We start from the raw sequence: 20,657 nt of genomic DNA, 5'->3' as shown, positions 1-20,657 counted from the left end.
CTGCTTCCTTCAATGTGCAATGCAGACACTGTCGTTGCCAATTTAGAAATAGCCAAATGCAAATATTGGGTATCTTCGGTCTATATGGGACATGACAGGGAGATGCCTCCATGTGCCGTTAAGACCTTAGTTGAGGAGTCACTGAAAACAAAGACGAAACTCATTATGGGATGCGATGCGAATGCGCATCATAGTATATGGGGAAGTAGTGATACTAATGCAAGCGGAGAGTCGCTAAAAGAGTTTATTTTGCGTACTAATCTGGTAGTTTGCAACAAGGGAGATGCCCCAACCTTTGTCACTAAAAACAGGCAAGAGGTTTTGGACATCACCTTGGCCTCGCAAGAACTGAATGAAATGATATCTGAGTGGCATGTTTTAAGTGAACACAGCTTCTCAGATCATCGCTACATCAGTTTCAAATTTGATGTTCATACCACCAAGACCATATTTCCGCCAAATGTTAGGAAAGCTGACTGGAATAGATATAGGGAATCGTTCAATATGATGATACCGGAAATACCAGAGACAAATATGAGCACTGTGCAAGTTATCGAACACGCAGTGGAGAGGATTACTAAGGCCTTCAACATTTCACTGAAAGCTGCATGCCCTAAAGGGAAGCCAAGGGGAAAAAATCGACCACCATGGTGGTCTACGGAGTTAGGTAATATGAGGAAATCGTGCAGGAAGCTCTTTAACAAAGCAAAGTCCACCAGAGCTCCTGTGGATTGGGACGCTTACAAGAAGAATCTGAGAGGATACAAGCGAGAACTGAGAAAGGCTCAGCATAAATCTTGGAATGATTACTGCAGCAGCATTGATAATACGTCCGAGGCTTCCAGACTACGGAAGGTGCTAGCATCCACGAGCTCCGCTCCAGGTTTCATTAAAACATCGGAGGGCAATTGGACAACGTCCAGTGAGGAGACGCTGGAGGTACTATTGGACACACATTTTCCCGGAAATCAGACGGTTGAACCATGCACTGGCGGTGCCACAGTGGCTCAGCGGTCGTTTCCTATCGTGGAAATTGTATCAGAATCTAGAATAAAATGGGCGTTAAATAGCTTTGGATCATTCAAATCCCCCGGACCTGATGGAATTACTCCGGCGGAGTTAAAAGCGGTGGCTGACAGAATTATCCCCTGGTTGTCGGCGATATATATAGGATGTATCAACTTAGCATATATTCCACGAAAGTGGAGAGAATCAAACGTCGTTTTCATACCTAAAGCGGGAAAAGCCTCTCACTCGAATGCGAAGGATTTCCGACCAATCAGCTTATCATCATTCCTACTTAAGACTCTGGAGAGGATGATAGATATTTATCTTAGAACTTGCGTCGATTCAAGTTTGCTCTCGAAACGACAACATGCATACTCGAAAGGCAGGTCTACTGAGACCGCATTACATGAACTAGTCAGCTTTATTGAAAGCTCACTATCTGTCAAAGAATACACAATCGTGGCATTTCTAGACATCGAAGGGGCGTTCAATAACGTCCATCCGAGCTCGATATTAAATGGACTGACAACTCTGAATGTTGATCCAGGTATACTTAGGCTGTTAGACGAACTTCTAAGGAAGAGACGCATTTCAGCCACACTAGGGCAAGCAAACATACAAAGGTATGTGAACAGAGGCACTCCTCAAGGAGGAGTTCTATCACCTCTTCTTTGGAATGTTGCTATAAACGACCTTCTGGTTTCCCTAGAAAAAGAAAGGATACAAGTGGTGGCATACGCAGATGATGTGGCGCTAGCAGTCAGGGGAAAATTCCCATCAACAGTTAGAGATATTATACAGAGAGCCCTCCGGATGACTAGAAATGGGCGAAAGATAATGGTCTTGGGGTAAATCCTGCAAAGACAGAACTAGTCATGTACTACAAAGATCGCAAAACTCCCACGGTTAGGCCCATTTCCTTAGGGGTATTGAAATTCCCTTTAGGGAGTGTGCAAAATACCTTGGCGTTATTTTGGACAGGAAGCTGAACTTTAAGCTTAATATTGAAGAAAGGGCGAGGAAAGCAACGGTAGCTTTATACTCGTGCAAAAAGACAATAGGGAAAAAGTGGGGACTAAAACCAAAAATTGTACATTGGCTATACACGGCAGTGGTTAGACCTATAATGCTATATGGTGTTGTAGTCTGGTGGCCGGCACTTCACCAGCCGACAAGTTTAGACAAAGTTCAGCGTATGGCGTGCTTGTGTATCTCAGGTGCATTCAGCAAGACAGGAACAAACTCCCTTAATGTCATACAGCATCTATTGCCTTTAGACATTTTGGCCAAACAGTCAGCTGCAACAACGGCTGTGCGGTTGCGCGAGCTATCGCTGTGGTCGGAAAAAAGTTACGGCCACAGTTCGGACCTCAAAATAATGCCAGATGTGCCTAACGTAGTGGATTACACTTTGGCGAGTCCACTTTTCGACAAAAAGTTTGAGACTCTAATTCCCAACAGTGAGGCGTGGTGTACACGGACCCCGGGGAATAAAAGATATATAGATTTCTACACTGATGGCTCCAAATTGGATGGCCAAGTGGGTTTCGGAGTATATTCTAAAGATCTGGAACTTCGAATAGCGAAAAGATTACCTGATCACTGTAGTGTTTTTCAGGCTGAAATATTAGCAATAAGAGAAGTGGTGAATTGGCTGAGAAGTAATGCTCCAAAAAATGTGGGCATTAATATATACTCAGACAGTCAACCTGCAATAAAATCCTTGGACTCTGTGTTACTCAACTCGAAAACGGCCATCGACTGCCGCAAATCTCTCAATGAGATGGCTGAGCAGCACAATATTCACCTAATATGGGTGCCTGGCCACAGGAACATACCGGGCAACTGCGAAGCAGATGAGCTAGCAAGGCTAGGAACTACCTTACATATTCCAGGGGAACTAGAATCTGTTGGTGTGCCTCTGGCTACCTGCAAGCTCTTCCTGACTGTCATGATGGCAAACGTTCAATGGGAGAATTGTAAGGGTTGTAACGACACCAAGCAAATATGGCCCCATTTAAACTTAAACCGCACACTAGATATGCTAGTGTTCTCGAGACGCCAGATATCACTCCTGATATCTGCTATAACGGGTCGCTGCCTGATAGGCGATTTTGCAAAAACTATTGGTGCGAAGTATAATGACTATTGTATGAGCTGTCATGATGCGGAGGAAAAGGAATCAATAAAACACCTCTTGTGTGAGTGTCCTGCATTTTGTGTAAGGCGTAAGCAAATTTTAGGGGCATATAGCTTCAGATTACTAGCGGACCTGGAAAACGTTAACTTAAGCAGTCTGCTAATGTTTTTGGAACAATCTGGTTGGTTCAACAGAAGAAAATAATCGAGAAGGTTCAACGGTTAAAACTAGAAGTGCCCATATGTAATAGGTACTTTTAGTTAATGTGGTATCACAATGGACTGAATAGTCTAAGTGAGCCTGAATCTTAATCGGGCTGCCACTTTAACCTAAACCTAACCTAAGAGTACGCCTGCTTTTTAAATTGATATACATATTGTATATCATCCAAAGAAAAAATAATTTCTTCAGGGACGAAATTTTAAACAAACGAAATTGTCTTTTGTTATAAAGTATATTCTTAAAGAGCAAATTTTATATTTTATTTACTTGAAAAGAAAATTGTTTAGCATCAAACGAAAACTTAGTTTGTCTAAAATTTCGTTTCTCAGAAAAGAAAACACTTCTTTCAGTTTATATATTTGTGTTAAATTTAATTTAATTTAAAGTGTATCACTACCGAATTTTTTTCACGAAATTTGGGACCCTCTTTGTACTTTTTACATTCTTAAATTTTTTGGGGGTTTTTGAAAAAAGCCTAGACCAATTTAGGGTTTGTTTTCTTAAGATTTGGGGGAAGAATCAAAAATCGCCTGGCAACACTATACGGGCCATTGTATAGCTAACAGAAAATTCGATGGCAATTGCTGAAACCACGAGTGTGTTCGATTGTAAAGTTATGGAGGAATCAAATTAATAATTTTATTATTCCAATTAAAATTTAATTGAATGGTTAAAATCCTTTTGTTAACCTAGCTGTTATTGAGATTTTGTTTGCTTATTTTTATTAATGTTTAATATCTTTCTTACAAAGAAAATATTGTTCTTGCTATTGAAATTTTTTAATTGCTAATTGTGCTGATTAACCTTGTGTTAATTCTACGATTTGTTTCTTTTTTTTGCCATTATAATTTTGAAGTTGTTGTTATTTCTTGAAATTGTTAATAATTTTCGAGTTAAATTGGGATCGGTCACGTGATATTTAATTGTTTTGTTGCATATTTATAGCCTTCAAATTGATTTCAATTAAATCTTAAGTTAATTAAAATCTAATAGGTATTATGCTTTGTATTTTTTATATGTAAAAGTATAGTGAATAGATCTATAAAATTATTTCCATTTTTTTTTGTTAACCAAGTTAATAGAATTTATAAAATGTTTGGCATCAATCACAACAGCGAAGGCCTCCGCACATGTACATTGAATGGGTAAGTGGTCATCTATACAGTTTCCTAATTGTTATAAATTTACCTAATAACTTGGTTGCTTGATTATTTTTTCCTTTGTATATTATTCATTTACTTATAAAAATTTAAGGAATCTAATTTTTGAACAAATTTTTTTGTTGTTATCATAATAAATTGAATTAACTTTAAATCGAAGGAGAGCCACAGAGGCGGGATTTTTAGAATGGGGTTCCAATAAAAACATAATTTAGGATTTTTGGAACATTGGTCGGAGTGGGCTATGACACTAATAACATCTTAGTGTCCGAAATTAAGGTAATGTTTTTTTTTTGTTTGGTTCAGTCTGATTTTAAACCTTTATAATGCACGTTTATTTCTGGTAGTGGTATTACTGATGGTAAATTTGACAAGAACCCCGACCTTTCCGGCGAGCCCTAGCTACATTGAACGTGCCGTCTTATTTACCATTAACGAACTTCACTATGACGCCTTTTGGAAAAAGGTTACCAACTACGAAACTAAGAGTAGTGTTTGATGCATCAGTGATACTAATACATCCAAGTAATCATCAGTTTCAATTAATAATCAGGAGGTAGCATACGGCACAAGAGCAGATAATGCCATAAAATATCCATACGGCTCTAAGATGTTGAAGGATAACTTTTATGTTGATGATGGACTTGGTGGCTCAGATAACATCAACATAGCGATTACGAGGGCGGTTCGGAAACTTCTTAGCCTATCAATGAAAGAGAATAGTTTTTCAAAAATATTTTTATTTTTCAATATAATCTCCTGAAACTTCAATACACTTAGTCCAAAGCTTTTCTAGCAATTCTATCCCTTGATTAAAATAGTTTTGCTTCAAGGTCTTCAAAATAGTGGTTTACAACTGTAATTGCATCTTCATTTGAGGTAAAACGCTTGCCAGCAAGGAATTTTTTAGATTTGGGAATAAGTAAAGGTCACTGGGAGCTAAATCAGGAGAATAAGGTGGGTGGTCTAGCATATCGTACTTTAATTCGTTGATTTTAGCCATTGTTAAAACACTCTTGTGTGCTGGTGCGTTGTCTAGATGAAAAATTATTTTTTTTGTGTTATACGAGGGCGGAAACTTCTTAGCCCAGCACAAAAAGCGCGGTATAAACAGAAAAAAGTTAAGTGTTTTGGAAACTTCCATCTCTGTTATGAGCACATGTTAAATTTTGTTTCGATCGGGCAACTCTTTCATATAAAAACAGGTGTTCAAAAAAGACGCATCCGCAATTTGTTTACAATCGAAAAATTGGAAATGCGTGCTGTCATTAAATATTTACATAAAAAAGGTTTAAAGGTTTTATTTTAGAATTACAGATGAAAAAGCTTTCTGCAAGATGGGTCCCGCATTTGTTAACAGTCGATCAAAAACGCATAAGAATGAACATTTCTCAAGTTTTTTGGATCGTTTTAAGCGAAATAAAATGGATTTTAAGCGTCGTTTCATAACTGTTGATGAGACATGGATCCACCACTATACTCCAGAGACAAAAGAACAATCCAAACAATGGAATGAAGCTGGAGGAAGTGCCCCAAGAAGAAAAACAATTCAATCGGCTGGTAAGGTTATGGCAACGGTTTTTTGGGACTTCAAAGGTATTTTATTGATTGACTATCTGCAAATGGGTAAAACAATAAATTCAGAGTACTATTGCAACCTTTTGGATCAATTAAATGTACAAAGTCCAGAAAAACGTCCTGGCTTACGAGGGCGGTTCGGAGAAGAATGCAATCATAGACAAGATGCATCATGGAGTATCATTCAAACGTCTGCAAGGAATTATTGGATACCTTTTCCGATTTGTAAACAATACGAGAATTCCCAAACATAAGGAGTTAGATGAGTCTCTATACGTCATCATTCGGAGATTCAAAGGTCTGAGTTCTATGACGACATCAAACATTTGCAGAAAAGTCACAAAGTGAATAAATAAAGTTGCGTAGTTCCTGCTCGTCCATTCATTAATAGTGGCGTTGATTACTGTGGTCCGTTTTGGATACATCACAGAGTAAGAGGCAAGCGGCCTGCTAAGGCGTACATATCAAATTTCTGTTGTTTTGCAACTAAGGCAGTACACTTGGAACTTGTATCTGACCTATCGACTAGTGCATTTATTGGAGCTTTGAAAAGGTTCATTACTCGTCGTGGACACTGTCAAAACATATATTCAGACAATGCAACTAATTTTGTGAGAGCTAAAAATCAACAATCAGAATTGGCTAAAGCGATTTACTCACCAGATGCCCAAGAACATATAACGACTGCTGCCAGTTCAAAGGGAATCAAATTTAACTTTATTACACCAAGAGCACCTCATTTTGGAGGTTTATGGGAAGCAGCAGTAAAGTCTGCAAAACATCTTCTTGTAAGAAGTATGGGTACTGCTTCGCTAACTTACAAAGAATTTGAAACAGTAATTGTGGAGGTCGAGGCAATACTGAATTCCCGTCCATTGACAGCTATGTCGAGTGATCCATCCGATTTAACGGCACTGACTCCAGGACACTTCCTAATTGGTGAGCCACTTACCACTCCAATAGATAGCGAATCAGACTCCCGAAAGTTATCCTTGCTATACAGATGGGAGCTTGTATCAAGGCTGAAACTGGCGTTTTGGAAGCATTGGTCAAAAGAGTACTTGCAAAAACTTCAGCTTCGACATAAATGGAAGAAATCATCTCCCAACGTCAAACCGCCATTGAAATGGCCACTGGGACGCATATCTAATGTTTATCCAGGGAATTATGGCATTGTTCGTGTTGATGAGGTGAAAACGGCAACAGGAGCTTTCAAGAGACCGATACACCGCCTAGCACTGCTTCCGATTGAAAGTACAACCAGTTGTGTTGATCAAGTCAATAAGACTGAACCAGAAAGAAAGAAGACACGCTTACATGGAAACCATTTAGTTTTAACTTTGCTCGCGATGCTTTTAATCTTCCCGATTGTATCATCAACTCACCTAAACATCTCAAGGTTTGCATCCAAATTGGGAGTTCACTTCGAAGAAGTTGGAAGAAAAAAAATTGCAACAAGCCAATGGAATCTGATTGTTTATCACGACTTATCAATGTATTGGAAAGATACCAAATTGTTGCGTGATGAAACTCTTTCCTTGCAAAAACGTGTGACATGATGGAAATTAAGGACTCTTGTCGCCACATTCTTGAACATTTTTTCCAAATTGAACAAGATTTAGAATTAGACAACAGACTGCTGCGTACATCGCGAATAAGAAGAGGTGCTATTAACGTAATTGGAAATTTAGCTAATTCACTGTTTGGTATTCTGGACTCGGAGTACGCAGACCAGATGTCAGCAACTATAAAAAAACATGAAAAGAGATGATTCCGTCATGTTGAGACTTTTGAGAAATCAGACTTCGGTTATCAACTCAACTCTGAATGTTGTGAAACAAAGTATGATAACAACTAAAAACACAACTTCGAACAGATGGAGAAAAAAATTATAAATAAGAGAGAACATACAATCAGTGGTGAGATATATCTGATGAAATTGTCTCAATACTTCAATCTGAATATTGATGCAAGTGTCATTAATTGCTTATAGAATTCAACGGATGCAAACATGCGTGTTGGATGTTCTAACTGGTTTCCATCACGGGAAGACAAATCCTTTACTGTTAACCCCAGATCAACTTCAAACAGAAATCGAACGGATAAAGATCCACACTCTTTAAGCTTATCAGTCACTGATGACGATTTATTAGCAATGTACAAGCTAATGAAAATCAAAGAAGGACTTACAGAAAATCATGTAGTGTTCACTATATCATTGGTAGAATTAGACGATTTCAAACTGCACCATCTGATTCCAGTTCCGACACGAGTTGGTGATTCATTGTCAGTTATAAATATCTGTAGCTCAATGTTAGCTGCCAATCTAGACCAACAACAGTACTTCCCAGTTTCAACACTAAAATTGCAGAAATGTGACACTAAAATTTTGTCAAATGTGTCTCATATTTGTGAGTGTTGGACGTTAATTACTGAGTAAACAGATCATGCTACCATATTAATATGTGTTTTTATAAATATATATGCAGAAGATTGTTAGTATCTTTTCATATTATGACGGGGCCTCTGTGTAAGTTTATGTCATAATTTAATTTATTGACAATAGTAGACAATTGATCTTAATTTCTTTTAGACTTCTAAAATTCTAACGTTTGTCGGTATGCAACTGGCGTCATATGTAAAATTTAGAGCTAGAAATAACATAATTTATATCCATTTTTTGTGGAGGGTATACCTTATAATTACAAATGAATGTTATTAAAATGCGATTTAGTTATATTACCCGGAGTAGGAGTCGAGGGTGATGAAAAATGCTGGAGTCGGAGTCGAGCAAAATTGGCTCAACTCCACAGCCCTGATCAATTTTCAAATACGGTACATATTTAATTACTTACCAATCGAATTAATTGTCTGTCAACCCATCTCAATATATCAGGACCTTCATCGGTTTCTGCTCGATAAACAACCATACGTGCCATAATAACTGCTGCTGCTTCTTGGTCAAATCCAGCACTTATATGATGAATATTAGAAGTGGCATCGGCCCAACTAAAATTGGAAAAATAAAACGAAGTACAGTCTAAGCTCGGTTTTACGAACGATATATTGTCAGGCGTTTACTTAGAACAATTCGTTAAATCGAACGGACCTTTTTAAGCTTAAATTATATAATATTACATAAAATACTAACAATGACTTTGATATATAGCTATTATTTTTGGACTACGGCCGCATAAACCTATGTAAATAGCCATGCTGTGTGCTGTGCTAGAATTTCCTAATTTGTTTTCAGTCCCCATTTTCAAGCTGTGCTAGGTCCCTGATTATTTCTTCGCCGATATAGTGTGCTCTATATGTTTTTTAAGCAGTGTCTACAGTTTCTACGCCTTGCATACACGATCAGCCACTGCTCCTATTCGGCGTTAGGACAGCGTTGCCAGAATTGTTTCACCAAAAACTGACTGATTTATATCAAATCGTCACCGGAAGATGACCCGATAAGAGTGGATAACATATGTAGCTTAAACCAGTTTTTTCGTCCTGCTAACTCTAATGCCTAATGCTTTCGATTTTTAATTCATTATTTATACTATATTTTATACATAAACATATTGGAAAAAAGTATTAATACCACTTGTCAAAATCCAAAAATGCGTTGCAAAAATTTATTATACATGTCCTTGGGACATAATGAATATGTTTCCAATGACGGATTACGCAACATGTTGCATATACTAACTAAACAAAAATGTGGACTAAATATATGTCACATAAATGCTCAAAGCTTAACAAGTAAAATTGACGAATTCAAATATATTTTCGAAAATTCAGATATTGACATAATATGTATATCGGAAACGTGGTTTACCAAGTATGTAGCTGAAGGTTTCATATGCGTAGCGGGATACAATGTTTATAGAAACGACAGAAATATAAGAACAGGAGGAGGTGTAGCAATTTATGTGAAGAGAAACATATCATGCAAAGCCCTAAGCAGATCTGGTAAGAATGAGGAAGTGGAATTGATATTTATAGAAACTCTATTGAATGGACAAAAGCTGCTCATTGGTTGCGTGTAACGACCAAACAAAAACATATCAATCAATGACTTTATAAATTATTTAACTGACACGGTTGTGCATTATGACGATGTAATAATTAGTAGAGATATGAACTCAAACATTAAACTTGATGGAAGTCTCATAAATGCAGTTAACTCAGTAGGTCTTTATGCGGTAAATTCAACAAATCCTACACACTTTGCAACAACTACTAGCACCTTATTAGATCTATTCCTAGTTAATAGCCTGAATAAGATTCTTCTTTATGACCACCTGAGTGCATCATGTTTTTCCAAACATGATTTGATATTTATGACGTATGACGTTCAGCGACCTCCTCCAGAAGAACCGCATAAGGTACATAAACAAAAGGCTTAGTGTCATTTCGGATTTATGTGTTCGAATTGGTTACCACTAATGAGTTTACAAAAACATTTGTGTGTGACAAAACAGCAAAGTTTTACTCCGATTGTGTTCAGGGATCAGAATTAACATTTTTACTACGCATGCCCAATCGGTTAAGATTTATATAGGTTAGGTTAGGTTAGGTGGCAGCCCGATGTATCAGGCTCACTTAGACTATTCAGTCCATTGTGATACCACATTGGTGAACTTCTCTCTTATCACTGAGTGCTGCCCGATTCCATGTTAAGCTCAATGACAAGGGACCTCCTTTTTATAGCCGAGTCCGAACGGCGTTCCACATTGCAGTGAAACCACTTAGAGAAGTTTTGAAACCCTCAGAAATGTCACCAGCATTACTGAGGTGGGATAATCCACCGCTGAAAAACTTTTCACGACCTGTGTGTGCAAGGCGGGCATGCTAACCATTGCACCACGGTGGCTCCCTAAGATTTATATAACTTTTGCCTGATGTAGACCCAGGTCAAAATTTCTCTCCGATAATTTGCACCGAGAGAATAGTTAACATTTGAGCAATGTGTGTCAAATTGGTTCAGATTTAGACAAAGGCCCATACTTAATATAAAAAGGCTTTAGATTTAAATATTTTTACCAGCAGTGTGCTCCGCCCCATGGCATTTGCCTATTATAAAGCTTTGTGTATAGCAAAGTGGTCCAGGGAATAATATGTGTTTTTATAAATATAACAGGTTGGCCGATAAGTCCCCAGTCTAACAAAGAAAAACACATTTTTTTGTCAAAATTCGTTTTTACTATTCAACATAGTTCCCTTCAAGAGCGATACAACGATTATAACGACCTTCCAATTTTTTGATACCATTTTGGTAGTACTCCTTCGGTTTTGCCTCAAAATAGGCCTCAGTTTTGGCAATCTCCTCTTCATTGTAGCCAAATTTTTTCCCTGCGAGCATCCTTTTGAGGTCTGAGAACAAGAAAAAGTCGCTGGGGGCCAGATCTGGAGAATACGGTGGGTGGGACTGCAATTCGAAGCCCAATTCATGAATTTTTGCCATCGTTCTCAATGACTTGTGGCACGGTGCGTTGTCTTGGTAGAACAACACTTTTTTCTTCTTCATATGGGGCCGTTTTGCCGCGATTTGGACCTTCAAACGCTCCAATAACGCCATATAATAGTCACTGTTGATGGTTTTTCCCTTCTCAAGATAATCGATAAAAATTCCATGCGCATCCCAAAAAGCAGAGGCCATTACTTTACCAGCGGACTTTTGAGTCTTTCCACGCTTCGGAGACGGTTCAACGGTCGCTGTCCACTCAGTCGACTGTCGATTGCACTCAGGAGTGTAGTGATGGAGCCATGTTTCATCCATTGTCACATATCGGAAAAATTCGGGTGTATTACGAGTTAACAGCTGCAAACACCGCTCAGAATCATCAACACGTTGTTGTTTTTGGTCAAATGTGAGCTCGCGCGGCACCCATTTTGCACAGAGCTTCCGCATATCCAAATAAAGGATGATACGCTCAAAATTTGGTCAAGGGAAAACGCGTGTAAATCGGTGAAATCGTTTATTTAAAAAATCAAATTAAATTTCTTTTTCAAGTTCAATTAGTATAAAATTCAGAAAGGCTTTCGCTTTTCCAAATCCGAATTGCCGGGCCTCACGCTTGACACCTGCCATCAGATTTTGTACAGCCACCTTGTCCACCTTCTTCGCCGCAGAAAGCCAGTTTGCCTTAGCAGTTTTTTGGTCTTCTTTAGGTTCCGCTTGACAATAGCCCAGTATTTCTCAATTGGGCGGAGCTCTGGCGTGTTGGGAGGGTTCTTGTCCTTGGGAACCACCTGCACGTTGTTGGCGGCGTACCACTCCATGGCATTTTTACCGTAATGGCAAGATGCCAAATCCGGCCAAAACAGTACGGAACAACCGAGTTTCTTCAGGAAAGGCAGCAGACGTTTATTCAAACACTCTTTCACGTAAATTTCTTGGTTGACAGTCCCGGAAGCTATGAAAATGCTGCTTTTCAAGCCACAGGTACAGATGGCTTGCCAAACCAGTTTTATGTGCTTGAAAATATCTGCTACCTTTCCCCTTCCTTTTGCCGTATAAAACTCCTGTCCCGGAAGCTGCTTGTAGTCGGCTTTGACGTAGGTTTCGTCGTCCATTACTACGCAGTCAAACTTCGTCAGCATCGTCGTGTACAGCCTCCGGGATCGCGCTTTGGCCGTCGTATTTTGTTTATCATCGCGATTTGGAGTCACTACCTTCTTGTAAGTCGATAGTCCGGCTCGTTTTTTTGGCTCGATACACCCAGCTTATTTGCGGCATCTCGGAGAGAGAGGTTAGGGTTTCGCTTGAAACTACCGGCAACTCTCTTTGTCGTCTCAGCGGCTTCCGGTTTTCGATTTCCCCCCGATCCAGACTTCCTGGCTGTCGACAAACGTTCCCCAAACACTTTAATTACATTTGTAACGGTTGATTTGGCAACTTTTAGCGATTTTGCCAGCTTTGCGTGCGAGTAGCTCGGATTTTCGCGATGCGCGAGCAAAATTTTGATACGCTGCTCTTCTTGCTTGGACGGCATTTTGACAACTGAAGAGTGAATTCCAAAATCAAAATAGGAGCAACATTCTACACGCACACACCTTCAAAATGAGGGGTGTTCAGGTTTGCAAATTGCAAAATGCAAAATTGAAAGAAATACGTCAAGTTTATATTGACCAAATTTTGACCGTACCACCCTTTATAGATGAATGATATGACCAACACGTTCCTTTGATATCTTTAAGGCCTCTGCTATCTCGATCAACTTCATTTTACGGTCATTCAAAATCATTTTGTGGATTTTTTTTGATGTTTTCGTCGGTAACCACCTCTTTCGGGCGTCCACTGCGTTCGCCGCCCTCCGTGCTTGAATTTTGCATACCAATCAATTTATCGAACGGTCCCATCGCCCACTTTCCCGCCCCTTCCGACCGTGAGGGCCTTGTCCCCATGACGTAGGGACAGCGTACACACCATGCTCCGGACCATGGCGGAGTGGAGGCAGAGAGATTTGACCAGCTACAGAGAAGGACTCATCAGCGGGGTATATTAAAACACAAGATCAAATATTAGGTTATTCAATAAAACTAATGTATTAGTTATCCAAATATGCTAAAATTCTAGACTTCATCATATCAATACTAAGGTTAGTGTCAACTAGATGATAGATTGAATTAAAAATAATGCACATCCTACAAATAGGATCCACAGAAGCATAATTTGAACGTTGAAAATCAATGTAAAGAAACTGGTAATTCCTAGATGCCCTAAATGGAACATTTATCCTAATCCTAGATATCAATTCCGAGCATAGAATATCCCCACTAACTAACCTATACATCATCAAGGAGCTCAACATCGTCCGTCGGCTCCTAAGAGTAGGCAAATTAATCAGCCTCAATTTAGAAGTATATGAAGGAAGAACAAAGTCACTGTTCCAATGAAGATGTCTCAAAGCGAACAACAAGAACTGCTTCTGAACCGATTCTATCCTATCAATGTAAACTTCATACTGAGGATCCCACATGATATAACCATACTCTAGAATGGGTCTAACAAGGGCAGTAAAAACCCTCTTTGTAACATAAGGGTCCGAAAACTCCTTCGCCCAACGCTTTATGAATCTTAGAACTCCATACGCCTTACTCACCATCGAATAAAGACCATTAAAATTAAGTCTACGATCCATAACAATGCCAAGATCAACAAAAGAATCAACCTCTTCCAATAACGAGCCCCGTATACTATACCGAACATCAATAGGCCTAGAACTAAAGAATCGCATAAACTTGCATTTCCTCAATTTCAAATCCATCAGATTTACCCTACACCAATCATCAAAGCTATCCAAATCACCTTGTAATAAATGCACCTGATAGGAATTATCAAACGAGGAGAATAACTTAACGTCATCAGCATACATCAAAATCCTAGAGTTAACCACGTACTGAGGTAAATCGTTTATAAATAACAAAAATAAGACAGGCCCCAAATGACTACCCTGAGGCACACCTGATGGGATATCAAAGCAACTTGAATAGGAATCACCAAAAGACACAATCTGCGTACGGCAATCAAGATACGACGAAATCCAAGCCAAAAGTGCACTGGCCAATCCAATCCTATCCAGCTTATACAACAAGAGCTTATGATTCACCCGGTCAAAAGCCTTACTAAAATCCGTATAAATAACATGAGTCTGATTCCCAACATCAAACTGATTAATAACATGAGAAGTAAATTCCACCAAGTTCGTAGTAGTCGATAGACCCTTGCGAAAACCATGCTGGCAGGGATCCAGTATCGAAGAAATGCCATGCGACAAAACATCAGTCACCATAATTTCAAATACTTTGGGAATAGCACTCAATTTTGCTATCCCCCTATAATTACCCACATCAAAGGGGCTCCCCGACTTATGAAGTGGTACGACAAAAGAGCTCCTCTATCTTAGAGGGAAATAACCGAACCTCAATGAACTATTAACCCTAGAGAGATAACCTACGTCTGAGAGACGTATGCCTTTCTAATTTTTCGCTCTCCCTCTCTCGAATGTTTGTGCAACACGATGCTGCTTTTGTTTTTCTCAGTCGTCTCCAGTAGCTTGCCGGTGGTGGTTATTTTGTCGTGGTAAGTTCGATACTCTTTGAGTTTTGGCGATCGCATACGTCTCAGAGACGTATGGTTAGCTTTTGTGTGACTTTTACACTCAATTTGAATAAATTTGTTTTGTTCGTGATTTTGTATTTTCATTATTTAAACTAAGAACAATGGCCCGAAATAGATGTTTAAATGACACAGAAATAAATGCGTATTTGCAAGATTTATCGGACGATCCGAATTCGTCTGATGACAGTGAAACAGAAAATGAATTATTTGAAGATGATGTTCAGAGCGATGTCGAAGATGAGGAAATCGCCAGTGAAGATCCTGATATCAACACAGCTTTATTGGAGGACCAATTTACAGGATCTTCCAATTGTGTTTCTTCTTCTTACGTTTTCTGAACCTACTATTAGAAGCAAAAGTAAGTACTGCTGGACAACGTCGAAAGGTAAAAACGCTGGCAGAGTTTCTTCATCCAACATTGTTCGAACGGCAAGAGGTCCTACTAGACAATGTAAATCATTGCTTGAGCCCCTTTCCTGCTTTAACGCATTTTTTACCGACGAAATTATTCTGGAAATTGTAAAATGGACAAATGTGGAAATATCCCTGAAACGGAATGACGAATGCAACTTATAGGGATACAAGTGAACACGAACTCCGCGCTCTGATTGGAATTCTCGCTTTGACAGCTGCGTTAAAAGATAACCATCTGGGAGCCGATGAAATATTTGATAATACCTACAGCGGAACGCTATATACTTCGGCTATGAGTCGCGAAAGGTTTAAATTTTTGATTCGATGCCTGCGAATAGATGACAAAGCATTGCGAGCTTCTCTTCAACCTACTGACCGGTTTTTGCCTGTCAGAAAAGTGTGGGATATGTTCATTGAACAATGCCAAACCAGTTACACACCGGGGTCGCATACCACAATTGACGAGCAGTTGCTGGGTTTTCGTGGCCGATGTCCATTTAAGATGTACATTCCCAATAAACCAAACAAATATGGGATCAAAATTGTAATGATTTGCGACAGTGCCACAAAATATATGTTCAATGCCATTCCATACCTAGGCAAATCGAGTAATACCAACAACGTCCCTCTGGGGGAATATTACGTGAAGGAATTATCCAAACCAATACATGGGACTTCTCGCAATATTACTTGTGACAACTGGTTTACGTCAGTTCCACTGGCAAAGAACTTGTTAAAAGAGGCGTACAAATTGACTTTGGTGGGAACTATAAGGTCCAATAAACGTGAAATTCCGGAATTAATGAAAAATGCACGATCGCGAAAGGTTGGAACTGCCAGATTTTGTTATGATGGACCTTTAACGCTTTTGTCCTATAAACCAAAGCCTTCTAAAATGGTGTTCATGCTCTCATCCTGCAATGAAAAAGGCACTATCGATGAAAGTAGTGGTAAGCCAGACATGATTTTGTATTATAACCAAACAAAAGGAGGAGTCGACTCGCTCGACCAAATGTGTTCAATAATGTCGTGCTCAAGGAAAACTAACCGTTGGCCTATGGCAATATTTTACGCACTGCTCAACATAGCTTTTGTAAATTCATACGTTATTTATTGCCACAACCTGCAGTCTCGAAATCAAAAACCGTCTAGTCGAAGAAATTATATGAAAACTTTATCCAGTTCGTTGACATCGCCATGGATGGAAAAGCGCTTAGAGGCTCCTAGTTTGAGTAACGCTTTAAAGCGAAATATAAAAAATGCATTGCCTCAACAGGTTGAAAGAGACAATAATGGAAACAGAGAAGAACCTGAACCAAAGAAAAAAAGATACTGTTATTATTGCCCCTCCAAAATAAGGCGTATGTCTAAAATGGTGTGTGTAAAATGTACTAAGTCTATATGCGGGGAACATAGAAATGAAGTGTGCAAAACTTGTACCTAATGTGACCATACTTAATATTTTTTTTTATTAATCATAAATGTTATATCTAAATAAGCTAAAAAAGCGAAAGAAATGTGTTCATTTTAGTTTTTAAGAAAACGGCAGTTCCTTTTACAAAATACTTGGATTTTTTTTTTGTTTATTTTATAAGAATACTGAAAATGTGATTTTTTGTTAACTAATAAAAAAAGTTTCGCCAATAACGCATTTAAATAATAAAGAAATATATAAAGAATACATGTAAGTACAAAAAAGGTAAAAAATATTTCCAAAAATGTTGTCACCGTAAAGAAAAACTATGATACGTCCCACAGACGTATGGTTATCTTTTCCGTAGCTTCCAATAGGGTTATCTTTCTAGGGTTAAATGACATCGACAATGGAGCAGAGAGACATTCGGAGCAAAACCTCAGAATTATCCCAGGAATCCCATCTGGACCACCACTGGTGGACGCCTCAACCCCACGCAAATACCCAGACACAGACAGACTATCAAATAATGGAATTGATAGTCCAGCACACCTCGAATTCCAATGCCCATCACAAAGCCAGCATACAATAACAATCTCATCATCAGAAGCAATTTTACAATCCTCATTCGAGCATACCATGATGAATTTAGTAACAAAATAAAATTAAGTTGAAATCCAAATACAAATTATAAAATAAACTATAACAAAAAATCGAATGAAAAATATCCCACTGCCTCAATATACCAAGACGTCACAAAAAAACTAAAAACGCCAAAAAAATACAAATCAACAAATACAGTATTGACAACACCGTTTGACCACCAAATCAACAATACAAGTATTGACAACACCGCTTGATAATTATGTATGTATGTATATCCACAGCCACTGAGAAAATTAAATGTACAAAAACAAAACAACTGGTGCAAGAAATCAAAGCACACTTGTTATTGTAAACTAACACAAAACTATTTAACAGACAAATAATCCAATGAGAATAAATACAATACTGGTTAATTACACAGAGGATTAACCAACATTGAACTTTTTCAACAAACTAATCACTTATCTGAATGATTTAAAATACACCGGCACAAATTTAAATTTTTCTTTACATGCAAAAAACACAAAAATTACTCAAATTTTTAATAGCGCTAAGAAAAACACCACTAAAGCACAACAGTGTTGCCAACAAAAAATTATTGTTGATTTCCCTGGGGCAGAGTCTGGAAACTCATTATCAAGCCAAGTTTTTGCTTCCACCGTATTTTTTCCCTTCAGAAAACAGTATTTTATCAAAACACGAAATTCCCTTTTTCCATTTTTTCACAATAACAAAAGTTGCTTCACAAAAGACGCTCTATCTCACAAACTAATTGACTTACAGACGTCAAATTTTGACACGAATCATTTGAAGGTTGGTACTATATATACTCAGTCAACCTGCAATAAAATCCTTGGACTCTCGTCTTCCTCAACTCGAAAACGGCCATCAACTGCCGCAAATCTTTCAATGAGATGGCTGAGCAGTACAATATTCACCTAATATGGGTGCCTGGCCATAGGAAGATACGGGGGAACTGCGAAGCGGATGAGTTGGCAAGGCTAGGGACTACCTTACATATTCCAGGGGAACTAGAATCTGTTGGTATGCCCCTGGCTACCTGCAAGCTCATGCTGCGCGAGAAGGCTGTTATGATGGCAAATGTTCGATGGGAGAATTGCGAGGGCTGTAACGAAACCAAGCAAATATGGCCCCACCGCACACTAGATATGCGGAGGAAAAGGAATCAATTAAACACCTCTTGTGTGAGTGTCCTGCATTTTGTGTAAAGCGCAAGCAACTTTTAGGAGCATATAGCTTCAGATTACTGGCGGATCTGCCAAACGTTAACTTAAGCAGTCTGCTAATGTTTTTGGAACAATCTGGTTGGTTCGACAAAGAAAAATAATCAAGAAGGTTCAGCGGTTAAAACTAGAAGAACCCATATGTAATAGGTACTTTTAGTTAATGTGGTATCACAATGGACTGAATAGTCTAAGTAATCCTGAATCCACTTTAACCTAACCTAACCTACTATATAAAAATAATATGCATTTAATACTAGGGACGCCATCTATGTGTCAGACCGGGGACTTATCAGCCAACCTGTTATATGCAGAAGATTGTTAGTATCTTTTCTATTATGACGGAGCCTCTGTGTAAGTTTATGTCATAATTTAATTTATTGACAATAGTAGACAATTGGTCTTAATTTCTTTTAGATATTTATGACGTATGACGTTCAGCGACCTTCTCCAGAAGAATCACAGACATTCCTCAATTTCAAAAAAATGAATTACCATCTGTTTATGCCAGAACTACATTGTATTAACTGGAGTACTATTTATATGATTCAATCTGTTGATGACAAATTGGACTTTTTAAATAAGAACTTGCAGTATCTTCAAACATTATCAGTTCCGCAATGCACAAGGAACAACGAGCACAAAAAAGCTGGTTTAACAACAATATTCAAAACCTAATAAAATGTCGTGATATTGCTTATAGAAGATGGAAGAGATTTAAGACGCAAGAGCTACACAATGAGTTGGGAGCCACTGTGGTGCAATGGTTACCATGCCCGCCTTGCATACACAAGGTCGTGGGTTCGATTCCTGCTTCGACCGAACACCAAAAAGTTTTTCAGCAGTGGATTATCCCACCTCAGTAATGCTGGCTTCTCTAAGTGGTTTCACTGCAATGTGGAACGCCGTTCGGACTCGGCTATAAAAAGGAGGCCCCTTGTCATTGAGCTTAACATGGAATCAGGCAGCACTCAGTGATAAGAGAGAAGTTCACCAATGTGGTATCACAATGGACTGAATAATCTAAGTGAGCCTGATACATCGGGCTGCCACCTAACCTAACCTACACAATGAGTTCAAAGCACTGCGATCTGAAGTAAACAAAACTATACAGAGAGCAAAAGCAAGTCACTATTCAAACAGATTTCAGTCTGAGATTAATTCTAAATGTAAATGGAATATAATTAGGGAAATTGGAATTGGAAAAAATAAGTTCCGTCCTGTTAATGATGACCCAGATCAAATAAATGAATCGTTTGTTAGCGCGGTTACTACCAATGCAGCAATGAATCCCTCATCAACCTCAGACATTGATGCGACGAATTGTCAACCTCATACATCTTTTGAGTTTGCATGTACCAACCAACAAGACATAGTGTTTAGTTGCATGACAATAAAGTCGAATACCGCCGGTTTTGACCACATATACCCACAGCTTATTAAGATTATATTACCACACATCTTACCATATATTACACACCTATTTAACATGATACTAACAACAGGAAATTATCCAAGTGCGTGAAAATATGCAAAAATTATTCCAACACCCAAAACATCTGATGAGTATCGTCCAATATAAATTCTTCCATTCCTCTCTAAGGTATTTGAGCGCATCATACATAACCAAATAAGTAAAAATGAGCAAAACTATTGTCGAGTAGGCAATCTGGTTTCAGACCGAAACATAGCTGTATCACAGCTCTAATTGATGTTACGGAGGAAATAAGGTCTAAATTGGATGACGGCTTAT

The 20,657-nt window shown here is 38.6% G+C and overlaps 1 protein-coding gene across 2 annotated transcripts in view; it reads right to left on the bottom strand.

The window, feature by feature from the left end:
* Sec23 (transport protein Sec23) overlaps nucleotides 1-20,657 on the bottom strand; it is a 68,123-nt gene that overhangs the window by 20,883 nt on the left and 26,583 nt on the right. For both annotated transcript variants that reach the window (XM_075291319.1, XM_075291320.1), the window contains exon 3: nucleotides 8,964-9,117. In XM_075291319.1, the coding sequence (XP_075147434.1) occupies nucleotides 8,964-9,117 (154 nt within the window). The remainder of the gene's footprint in view (nucleotides 1-8,963; nucleotides 9,118-20,657) is intronic.

The sequence above is a fragment of the Haematobia irritans genome, chromosome 1 (assembly GCF_050003625.1).
Source record: "Haematobia irritans isolate KBUSLIRL chromosome 1, ASM5000362v1, whole genome shotgun sequence".
NCBI classification, from domain to species: Eukaryota; Metazoa; Arthropoda; class Insecta; order Diptera; family Muscidae; genus Haematobia; species Haematobia irritans.
Note: the sequence above shows the minus strand (reverse complement) of the source record. Positions and strands in the feature narration are given on the sequence as shown.